Source organism: Xiphophorus couchianus, chromosome 19 (genome assembly GCF_001444195.1).
Source record: "Xiphophorus couchianus chromosome 19, X_couchianus-1.0, whole genome shotgun sequence".
NCBI lineage: Eukaryota > Metazoa > Chordata > Actinopteri > Cyprinodontiformes > Poeciliidae > Xiphophorus > Xiphophorus couchianus.
The window spans coordinates 9,250,581-9,262,217 of NC_040246.1; the positions used below are offsets into that span (position 1 = coordinate 9,250,581).

General features: G+C 41.3%; 1 protein-coding gene across 1 annotated transcript; it reads left to right on the top strand.

Moving 5' to 3' along the window:
- The first annotated feature begins 2,695 nt into the window (after positions 1-2,695).
- On the top strand, positions 2,696-11,376 carry tmem151bb (transmembrane protein 151Bb). Its single transcript, XM_028001031.1, has 2 exons — positions 2,696-3,413; positions 7,831-11,376. The coding sequence occupies exons 1-2, from the start codon at positions 3,336-3,338 to the stop codon at positions 9,238-9,240; spliced, it is 1,488 nt and encodes a 495-aa protein (XP_027856832.1). The 5' UTR covers positions 2,696-3,335; the 3' UTR covers positions 9,241-11,376.
- Positions 11,377-11,637: the final 261 nt, after the last annotated feature.

Consider the following 11,637-nt stretch of genomic DNA (forward strand, 5'->3'; position numbering starts at 1 on the left):
AAAATAACAAATCATTTAAAGCACAGTGCAAACACTCTTACACCTTTTGGTATTTTTCACATTTTTTGATGTTTCAACCAAAACAATCAATGTATTTTACTGAGACTTTATAGAGCATCACAGTGCAGTGAAAGGGAAATTATGCATGGCTTTCAATTAAAAACAAATCAGACAAGTGTGAAGTACATTTTTATCACATTTCGTCAGCCAATAGTTGGCTCCTCTTTGGCTGAAATTGTAGCTGCAGATTCCCTATGCTGAATTCAGAGGGTTCAGCAGAACAAGTCCAACTAGAAAATTCCTGAAGAAATTTAACCCGGGCCTGCCAAAGTGCCCGTCGGTTTGGACCCAGCGTTCTGATGCTACAAATTAGCATCAATGCTAAAGAAAGCTGCAATCATATGAATACAATGACAAGAATGTTTACTAACATTGACTTGCACCGTTCAGTATGATAAAGTAAGTGTATCAGCTAAAATTAGCAAAAATGCTAATGTTAGCGTGATTGCTGTCAGTAGCATGTGGGACATCACTGGGATGTTTTCTATAATGGACTTACTCCATTCAGTATACTAAACATGGCTAAAAAGTCAAATAAATAGCTAATAGCTTATATAAGCTAAAATACTAATGCTAATGAACTGCCTTGCTGTGCAAGGCAGTTCCCTGACCTGAGAGAAAAAGATAATGCAGAATAATATTATTGCACCGCCTGCGGCGGTGCACTAACCTCAGGGGCATGTTGAGGCTTTTATTTTGAAATTTTTGTTAAGCTTAATTTCAAAGGTCCACACTAATCCCATGTGTAATAGTCATTGGGTTAAATCAGTTATATAATGCTCAAAACACAAGTAGTTGATGTAAAAATATTCAAGGCTTTTATTTAGAAATTTTCTTTATGCTTCATTTCAAAAGGCCAAACTAATCCCATGTGTATCAGTGCTTTGGATAAAAAAGTCACATAAAGCCAAAAAGAGCAATAACATGATGTAAAAATATTCAAGGCTTTTATTTTGAAATTTTCAGTATGCTTCATTTTAATGTTCCAAACTAATCCCATGTGTAACGGTGACTGAGTTAAATCAGTTAAATACAGCCCATAGCAGCAAGTAGTTGTAAAGGCCAGTTCAGTCCTCCTGGTCTTCCACTATAGTTAGAACTACAGTGATGCGTATTTGTAGTCCTAACCAGCAGCCAATAGCCTCCTGAGTTCCGTTGCTATGGTAAATAATTCTCTCTGCCAACTGTCAGCTGTGAGTGAGACATGCAGGTGGAAACAATTCTCTGTTTGAGCCAGCCAGTTTGAACTAAAAAAAGCATTGGAAACAACTCCTTCCCGTTCGGGAACCGTAATACATATTCGAAAAGCTTTTGAAGCGTATGAGAGGGCTATTTGTCGTCTCCGATAGTCCCGCAATTCATATCTCTATGTCACTCACAGTATTAACAGTGATAAGAGAAAGAAATGGTGTGCCCAGATCTGAAATTTTTGAGAAATATATGAAAATACATGGGAGAGAGCCTGAGAGAGCAACAGAAAATCCTGTCGCATGACTTTGCTCTGAAGCACCGTGACAGAAAACCGTAAGCCCTAGAGAAATTTCGAAAACATTTTACCGGAGCAGACAGGCGTATCAATGTCAGGACCGAGTTTGATACCAATCGTGCGATATTTGTGGGCGTGACGGCGATTTCAAAATTATTTTGGGCTCAAAAATTCTCTTCATTTCTCACTCTAAAAAAGCGGCAGTTGGTGTCAGTTATGCTCTGCGTTTCGGCAGTTGGAAATTTGGCTCGTTTTTCGCTTTTTACGTCGCCATCGTAAGTCCAATTCCTTATAAAAATAATAGCTCCCTTCTCGGCATCGAGCCGCACGTTTTGATACCACTTTTGTGGGGGTACACGCAGCGGTACGAGCCGCATTAACGGTGATGGAAGAAAAATAAATAAAGATACTATAAAGAGACATTCTATTGGGTGTAGAATAATAGGTGCCTGCCATGCATTGCTATGGGCAGGCCCCAATAAAGAGTGAAAGAAAACCTACCGTTAGGTTTGACACTGTGCCAGGGGCTGCACTATTGCACAGCTGATAGCAGTGTTGCCTTGCAGCAAAAAATGTTCTGGGTTGTTCTGGGTTTTGTTCTGGGTTTGGGAACTGAGACTATTACAACAAAATGACTAATAGACACCAATAATAATAATAATAATAATAATAATAATAATAATAATAATAAACACTAAAGATCACAATCTGAATCTTAACCAATACATAACTTCAGATCACAGTTAAGAAAGAGAGTAAACCAATTGTAACAAACCACAAAATGAAAGTGCTCTGCATCAAGCTACCCCTGTTGCTCGTGTGGAACAGGGTTATTTAAAACCACATTTTTCCTTCCACTCAATTTTCCAACACAGCACTCTGTGATCAGAAATAACCTTTTATGGCTTACCCAGGATGTATCCCAGAAAAATCCAAACAAGTCATGTCAGCATTTTTGTCCTTTTTAAAAATGGGTCTTTGTCATCATATTACACTATAAGTTTAAATATAGGTCACATTCAAGGTTGAAGTTCTGAGAAACAAATTTTTTCTTGTTTTATTAAATGTCAGCCGTAATCACACACACACACACACACACACACACACACACACACACACACACACACACACACACACACACACACACACACACACACACACATACAGAAATAAACGCTTGAAATATATTAGTTTGTGTAGTAAATCTATTTAATATGCGAGTTTTATTTATTATTATTTTTTTATTGAACAACTGATATTGTTCAATAAATATTGTTCTAGTATATTCTATTCATTGAGACAGACCTAAGCCAAAGTTGATCCGTCAGCATTAGGTTGGACTTTCCCTTTAAGTCGCGGATTTATGCAACAAAGTCCCACCTGCCTTAGTTAGGCAGCCAGCACCGTGGACGGCGGACCCACGCCCCTTCCCACCCGCTGCACGGTGGATCCAGAGCGGGCCCCGAGGGGCAGGGCACCATCCGTTCGTAATGACGACCAGCTAATCCGGCATCATTTCCCATCATGTCACTGCGGCACTGACAGCTGAGGCAGGGCACCGGCAGGATGCTGCACCAACACCGCCGCCTCCTCCTCCTCCTCCTCCTCCTCCTCCTTCTCTCTGCCTCCACAGGAACGCTGTTGTTTTGGACTCTCCTCTCGGAAACGTCCCCGGCTGATCGCGGGTCCAACGCAGCGGCTCGTGTGGGATGAGAGCCGCTGCAGAGGCAGATAAAAGGCAGTGAAATCCCTCCTTGATCCCCACTCCACGCCTTGCATTGTTATCACCATGTCTCCCCCAGCCTCGGCTGCGACAGCCAGTGAAAGCAGCACCACCACCGTCTACGAGGAGGACACCAGGGAGGAGGTGAGAGTCTGTTCTTAATGGGGTTCTCAGGGTTTTTATCGCATATGCAATGTACCCATGCTGAAGATGGACCCAGGCCACATGGTCTTCCATGTGGAGATTTTTCCATTATATCGGCGTGCTATGCTACTGTAAATTTCAGTGAAAACGAGTTTAGGTTTTCAGGTAGCATTCTTACCTGTCAGTCACCTTTAGGAACTGGCCTGTAGTTTCTGACAAAACTGCTACAGTATGAGACAGCGACGCTACATCCGTGTAAAGAATGCTAAATCTACAGGAATTTCACATTTTCCATTTGTTATTTGCAGGATGCTGGTGTTATTGGAAAGCACAAGTGCCATGAAAAAGTAATGAAAGCCCTTGAACTTTTTCATATTTTTAATGCTATAGCCTCACTCTTCCATGTATTTTTGACTTTATGTGATGGAAACAAAGCACCACCTGGTCCTGCAATACCAGCCAAAGTGTTTTGGTTTATGACTTGATCAGCTTTCCATGTCCAAGACAGAACATTTATGACATATTTTTCATTTTGTAAAATAACTTAAGCTAAGTTAGGTTGGATGGAGAGACTGCAAAAAGTTATTTTCAGCTCTTGCAGCACCTTCTCATCTGGATTTAAGCCTGGACTTTGATTGGAACATCCTAACATGTGAATATTCTTTGATTTAAACCATTTAGTTGCAGCTCCGGTTAATTGATAAGTGTTGTTGTCCTTTTGGAAGGTGAAGCTCCAGCCCATTTTCAAGTCTTGTGGCTTTCATCACATTTTCTTCCAGACTGCCCATTGTTTACAGCTTATTAGCTTTATAAAATGGGAACAAAATAAGAGTGATTCGTCATTGTTAAGTTGATCTGGTTGAGCTAAAAACTTTTGGGGAATCCAATCCTGTTTTCTGTATTTTGGGATTACATAAAATGAATAAGAACAAACAGTCTGTAGCATATAAAACTATTGATTGAGACCCTTTTATGGATTACAAGAAGATCTTGTTTTAAAAGACAATTTGCTGATGAACTGACACTAGGATGGCTCGTGATAGGTATTTTCCTTTCGAACCTAAATAAAAGAAAGAACCACAGACAACGTATATGAATTTTATGTGGAGCTTTTGCAAAAGGGAAGGCTCTGAGAACTCTTCCTCCGAAGAATCCACAGAGCATTCTGGGCTGCCCTTACAACGGCTCCTGTTTTTATTGTCTAAGAAGGACAGGCAAGGGGGCAGTCAGGAAAAACAACAGAGGTCGTAAAGCTTCTAACCCAAACATCTAACAACCCAGTTCCAGATGTGATATCTGATCAAAGGTCTGAGCCCGGTTCAAATCTCGGTCAATACTGTCAAGAAAACAAAATACGACTGCTCACAGGTGGTTACTAAATTAGGAGGTGTTCTTGCAAAAGGGTTTAAAGTCTGAGAAACTCAGTGTTATCTATTTCTCGTAAAGTTGAACAGACAGTAGTGACCTCCAGGTCATTTAAAGAAGAGAACACTTTAAACAGAAAATCACAAAGATCTATAGACTTAATGTGAACTAGAGTAAGAAAATAAAATGATAATATCAAAAAATCTCTAACAGCTCGGTTTTCGAGTCCTTCCCATATCGGCTCAACAGGGCCAAAAGGCCGGAGTCCACCCTGACGACTCTGATGGCTCAAATTAGCATCCCTTCTTCAATTGTAAATGTGGCCGTTGACCGTCAGGCCAGAGGGTAGGAATGTGAATAGTCCATGTTGGGGGTGGGTGCGATCTATGATGGAGGCAGCTCTACAGTAGACTCTCCTGTAGGTAGTGCTCTTCAGTTTAGTTTTGAAGCATACATGAAGTGTTTTTGGAGAGATGTTACCTTTTGCAGCTGATCCATGATGTTGTGCTGCATTATCCAGGTCATTTTGCCAAATGTACATAGAGTTTGCAAAACATACAATCTGTTTCAAAAAATATGCAAAGGTTTTTCTAAAAGAAATTAGTAATGTTTCTCTTTGAAATAAAGCTAAGAGGGTATAACATGACAGTTTAGAAATAAACTAACCAAATTAATTGTGTTGATCCACCTCAAAAAAATTATGCAAAAAGTGTAAGCAAAAGAAATCTGGGAGACTTAGCACATGCAAATTTGCATGCAGCCTTTTGTGCTGTGGAGGATAAATAGGTGACTGCTTCACCTATTTAGTTCACAAGAACTAATGGCATTTATTTCAGTCATAATCTTGCGGGGGTGACCAAGGTTCCATCACTATGTGACAGCTGGTCAGCAAACCTGGCAAACATGATTGACATGGCAGCACTGAATGCACATGTGCTTTATCAGGCATGCATTGGGGTGCAGGAGAGACGGGTGGACTTCCTGGTTGAGCTTGCAAAAGAGTTCGGTAACTCTCATGTGAGTGAGAAGAAGGCACACAAGGAGAAACTGCTTCGGCAACAACCTTCCACACCCAGCTCAGGCAAAAGGGCGAAGTGTCAGGTCAACCATCGATGCAGGATGCGTGTCCTGAGGCCGAAACATCATCAGTGACCCCTCACACCCCCACCATGGACTGTTCTCCCTGCTGCCCTCTGGAAAGAGGTTCTGCAGCATCCGGTGCAGGCCCACCTGGTTCCGAAACAGCTTTTTCCTACTTGCCATCAGACTGCTGAACTCTTAACTGGACTGCACTCAAAAACTGGTCTCCACTTTATACCTTGCACATGTACAGAGCTAAATAACTTCTATTTTACTGTCAGTCCTGCACTTTATATTTTATATTTAGATTTATATTCATATTTTATACTGTATTTTATTTTACTCACAACATTGGAACCTCAAACATTATCCTGAGCCGTATGCAACGAAATTTCGTTCTGTATACACCCTGTGCATTGAAAATGACAACAAAGTCAGTCTAAGTCTAAGTCGAAGTCTAAGGAACAATTGTGCAACTGTGAGATGCGTTGAGGCCATTACCAGGGTACTTCTAAGGTAATGGCCCTATTTACTGAACAAAAGCACCTGCTAGATAAAATCCTTCAGGCCAGTTGGACTATCTAAGCCGAAATAGGTATATGTCAAAGTGGACTAACTCAAGCCATTCTAGTGTGAACTGAAACTTAGCAAACCAGACTCACTACTCTGAATGATTTACCTGCTAAAACAGACCTGCTTTAAATTCCTGGCCATCCGTTCAAGCCAGAGGAACTACATGACTTTGGTTCTGCCAGGAGTCTCTTCTCAGTGATATCTTCCAGAAAAAGGAGGCCCTAAGGCTCATCTTGAACAGATCCCCAAACAACCTTAGCTGACTCCTTTTGATCCAGATTCTCTGAGCTCGTTACCTTATCTTATCCTTACCTACCTTAACAAGGCAGAACCCAGCCATCCTACAGAGGAAGCTCATTTCAGGCTTTTTATTCCAAGATCTGCAGATAAACCAGAAAATTAATGGCTTTGGTTTTTAGCTCAGCCTCTTTTTGCCACCATGACAGATTGGAGTAACACCTTCATTACTGGAGACAAAGTCTCAATCCCTCTATCAATTTCCTGTTTCTTCTTGCCATCACTCATGAACAAGACGGCAAGATGCTTGGTGATGAGTAATTCATTTGATCACAACAATGCAGATATATACCTAAAACCTGCAGGACACCAGGACTGTGAGATAGAATATTAAAACACGTTATAGTAACTAGTAAACTGAAACCATGTGCGAAGGGAATGAAAAGCAAATGAAAACATCAGCAAAGAACCAAAAAACAAAATATGAGAGAAAAAGCGCAATAAAATGCAACAGAAACAATTTACCAAATACTCATAGAAAAGTAATTTATGCAGAAGGATATGTCATAAAATGACCTCCTGCTGAAATGTTTTTTTGACAATGTAATGTGGTTATAAAGCAGTTACCCTGGTCAGCATCAATACTCATACTCAGAGCTTAAATTATGCTCAATTAATATTAAAGGTTCTCCCATACAATTACTTGATCACACTTTCTTGTTGAAGTTGACATTGAGATTCATTCATCCAGACAACATTTTTTACATGTTATCATTTTCCGGTTCTTAGTTTTTAGCTGGGGTGGCCCATCTGCTTGAGGTTCGATGTGTTGTGCGTTCAGAAGAGGTAGTGCTACGTACCTGTCTTATAATGAGTCGTTATTTGGGCTACTATTGTCTCAAACCACTCAGTCCATTATCCTCTGGTGTCTGTCAAACAGGGCTGTTTCATCCAGATGACCATTCTCGTTAAATCAGAGATAGTTGTGCATGAAGACCCCAGCATGCAATTGAACAGGTGTTCCTAAAAAAGAGACCAATAAGATTAAATCATACACACATTTAAAATATATCTAAAGTTGTTCCTTTTGCAGGAAAGCAATTCAGGATTATTGTTTTTCATGTTGCTACAACTGAGGCTCTTTTTCATTTGTTTTTCACAGCAAAGACCCCTCAAGCAATCTCTGAGCAAGTCCTTATGTCGGGAGAGCTTTTGGAAATGCCTCCTCCTGTCTGTCCTCATGTATGGCTGCATGGGGGCTATGGTCTGGTGCCACGTCACCAAGGTGACCCGGCTCACCTTTGACAGCGCCTTCAAAGGGAAATCCATGATGTACCATGACAGTCCCTGCTCTGACGGATACATCTACATCCCTCTGGCACTGCTGGGCATGCTCTACCTGGTGTACCTCGTGGAGTGCTGGCACTGCCACGTGAAGAACGAGCTGCAGCACAAAGTGGATGTGGAGGGCATCTATGAGCGCATCCAGAGAATGCAGCAGGCGAAGCCCTGCATCTGGTGGAAAGCCATCAGCTACCACTACGTGCGCCGAACACGACAGGTCACACGCTATCGAAACGGAGATGCTTATACCAGCACCCAAGTGTACCATGAGCGCGTCAACACCCACGTAGCCGAGGCTGAATTTGACCATGGTCACTGTGGAGTCAAAGATGTTTCCAAACAGCTTCTGGGCCTGGAGAAGTCTCCTCTGACAAAGATGCGGTTCACCAAGTGCTTTAGCTTTGCTAATGTGGAGTCTGAAAACTCATACCTGACACAGAGAGCCAGGTTTTTCACCGACAATGAGGGCCTGGATGACTACATGGAAGCCAGAGAGGGTATGCACCTGAAAAACATCGACCTGAAGGAGTATGTCATGGTGCTGGCCGACCCAGAGCACCATCCCTGGTATCTGTCCCAGTATGTATTCTGGGCTGCGTCTTTCCTCACTTTCTCCTGGCCTCTCAGAGTCTTCACTGAATACCGCACTGCATATGTCCATTATCGTGTAGAAAAGCTTTTTGGACAAGATTACCTTCCAGTGACCCCGTGTGACGATCGGCCATATTGGCGCCGCATCCCTCGCGTCAACACCATTGACAGCACCGAGTTGGAGTGGCACATTCGCTCAAACCAGCAGCTGGTTCCCAGTTACTCAGAGGCCGGTCTGATGGATCTGGCCCAGTGTCCCAACAGCTTCAGTGGGATCCGTCAGAACTGTGAGCGCTGCCACCGGGCCATCAGTTGCTCCTCTGTGTTCTCCAGGAGCGCCCTCAGCATCTGCACCGGTGCAAGCTCCCGCATCCCCTTCAGCGGCAGCCGCTTCTCCCTGGCTCGCCGTTATGGCTCCCAGAGAAGTTGCTTCTGGAGGAGCGGCAGCTTGGACGACCAGGAGAGTCCCAGCGAAAACACCCGCTGCCTGTCAGAACGGCTCGCCACTGACGAAGAGGAGCCCCCACACTATGATGACGCCCTGTGCTACCCTGTGCTCATCGTCCACTGCAGTGAGACCTGCCACAACCACAGATCTTTCCACAGAAATGGCTCCTGCGTGGAGACTTCTTTATGATCACCCAACCACTGCAAAAAACAGTGACACCTCTGTAGCATGCATTCACTATCAATACCAGAAACACAGAGAAAAAACAAGCCAGAAACAGCGATAATATCAGAAACGACTGCCTGAGTTTTGACTTTGTGAACCACCTAAGCAATAAGAGTGGTTCACTGGTGCAGAAGAAAGAGGAAAACAAAATCAGCTCAGCTTCCAGGGACAACCAAGGAGACAAAGACTGTTACACTGCACATCATCGCCATACTTTTGGACATCTGAACAGACCATCCGAAACCTGAAGCTTCAGTTACCTCATAAGGTGTTTGGGATAATATCTCTCCTGTTTCCTCACAATTTTGCAGCAAAGCAAATGCTCCTGAAGTAATGAGATGGATAAAGTCAGGGCGGATTTCAGCAGACTTGTGATTACAGCAATAACAGCAATAACACAAAATGGGGAGAATCGCTAAACAGAATGTTTCTGCTCATCACAGATACACCGATCAATACAAAGAGCTCCAAAATCATCAGGACAGTTTATCACTTGGTCATAAAGCGTTTCTCGTTCTTCTAAAGTGCTGTAAGTCATTTTGTACATCAACATTCTTGGTTTTCCAGGAAGCCTTTTACATCAACAGACAATAGACTGAAGTTTAATTTTCGCTTCTGTTTTGTAGAAAAGACACACATTAGTTGTTCAGTTTAACATTACACAGACTGATGTATCTACCTAATGGGATATCACAATTATTTGTGGTATTTTGTTGTTGGTGCTACTTAGCAGCATCTGAGGGATGTAATGATGGTAGAAGGAGTGTACAACCTCTTTCAGTTCTAATGTTTTACATACATTAAAATGGTCTGGTCTTTACAAGATTATAAGGTTATTTTAATATAACCTCAGGAGTACAAAAACACACAACATATTTCTTGTTGGCAGAAAAAGAAAAACTTTTCTGCCAACTTTTGTGGCAGAAAAGTTTTTCTTTTCTGTCACAAAAGGAAAACTTGTGTGGCAGAAATTAAACATGAACCAACAGTTTCAAAATTTTTTAATCAACTTTAATATTGTTGAGGAAATGTAGCCAACTCTTCTTGATGATGCAGCTTCAGGTCATTGGGATTTGTAGATACAGTGCCGTTTTCTTTAGACCCCAAATCATCACCGTTTCACCCAGTAATCTAGAATCCAGTAATGACCACCAGATCATTTTGAAATTAAATCTCATGTTAAACCTTAGAACTGAAGAGCATTTTGTTATTGAGCAGCTAAATCCAATCAGACAGATTCCACCTCTACCTTCATGATCACCCATGTTCAAACAAAAACATGCATAGTCTGAATATTTTTGTCTTATATATAACTTCTGCTGCCTACTGCCACGACAGAAGCTGACAACTTGTGCTACAAACCAATCAGATGGACAAAAAAAGACCTTTAGAACATTTGAACAGATGGGTGTTAAATGTAAACATGGAGTGGAAAGATGGAAGCCACGTCTTACTTTGCATGTTTTCCTACTCCTGAGACACTGTGTTAACAACCATAAAACATTCATGAATGTATACCACCAGCATCATTAATTGTATGTCCATTGTGTGTCCATTGTAAATGAATGATGCTTCATTTCAACCTGTGAAATGGGAATTTTTACACTCTAATGTGACAGGAGAACTCAAAAAAAGGACTATTACAGTTCTGAAGAAGACTTTGACTTCTGCCGTTTAATTTTTCTGGAATGTCTTTTCCGTGGGTTTTACAGACTGTTTATGCAAAAACATCAATGCACTTACATTAAGACATGCAAAAATAAACCAATATTACAATAAGGACTTTTCAAAGCATCTTACAGAAAGGTATTGTATGCATTCTAGGACATGACATCTTGTTCTTTCATTGTTTTCAACGTAGTGACATCAGTATTATGCACATGAGACAACTAGACATTATAACCCATAGTGGAGCTGAATGTTGATGTAAATTATTTACACTAAATGAAATAAATATTTTAAATTGGCATTGTTAATATTATAAAATGGGTTGTATTAATAACAAAGTTACTCTTTACAACATGTATTGAAATTTGAAATATGCTGGAAAAATTAAAAATGCAATAAATGTCTGGGTCTCTCCTGTTGTGTGGATAAAAATGTTGCTGGTGTTTTTATTAAGGGTCTGGGACCGATGATAAACATAAAACCAAAAAATTTTAAAATCCTGCAGATGGTAATTGTTGCATGAATCACATTTTAAGAAAAATGATATTGACAACAGCTGGTAGTTTCTTGTTAGCCGCTAAAAGTCTTATTTGACACCACTCACTGGATTAACCAATTCTTCTAAGGACCTGGTTAGAAAGCAGAGGAAATCCTCAGGAACAATCAAAGCTCAAATCTGCCATCAACTGGAAA

Bases quoted from the DNA above. Each gene is read 5' to 3' on its own strand.
- tmem151bb (XM_028001031.1), top strand. From the start codon at position 3,336: ATGTCTCCCCCAGCCTCGGCTGCGACAGCCAGTGAAAGCAGCACCACC. The intron at 3,414-7,830 runs GTGAGAGTCTGT...TGTTTTTCACAG, and splicing joins AGGAGGACACCAGGGAGGAG to CAAAGACCCCTCAAGCAATC.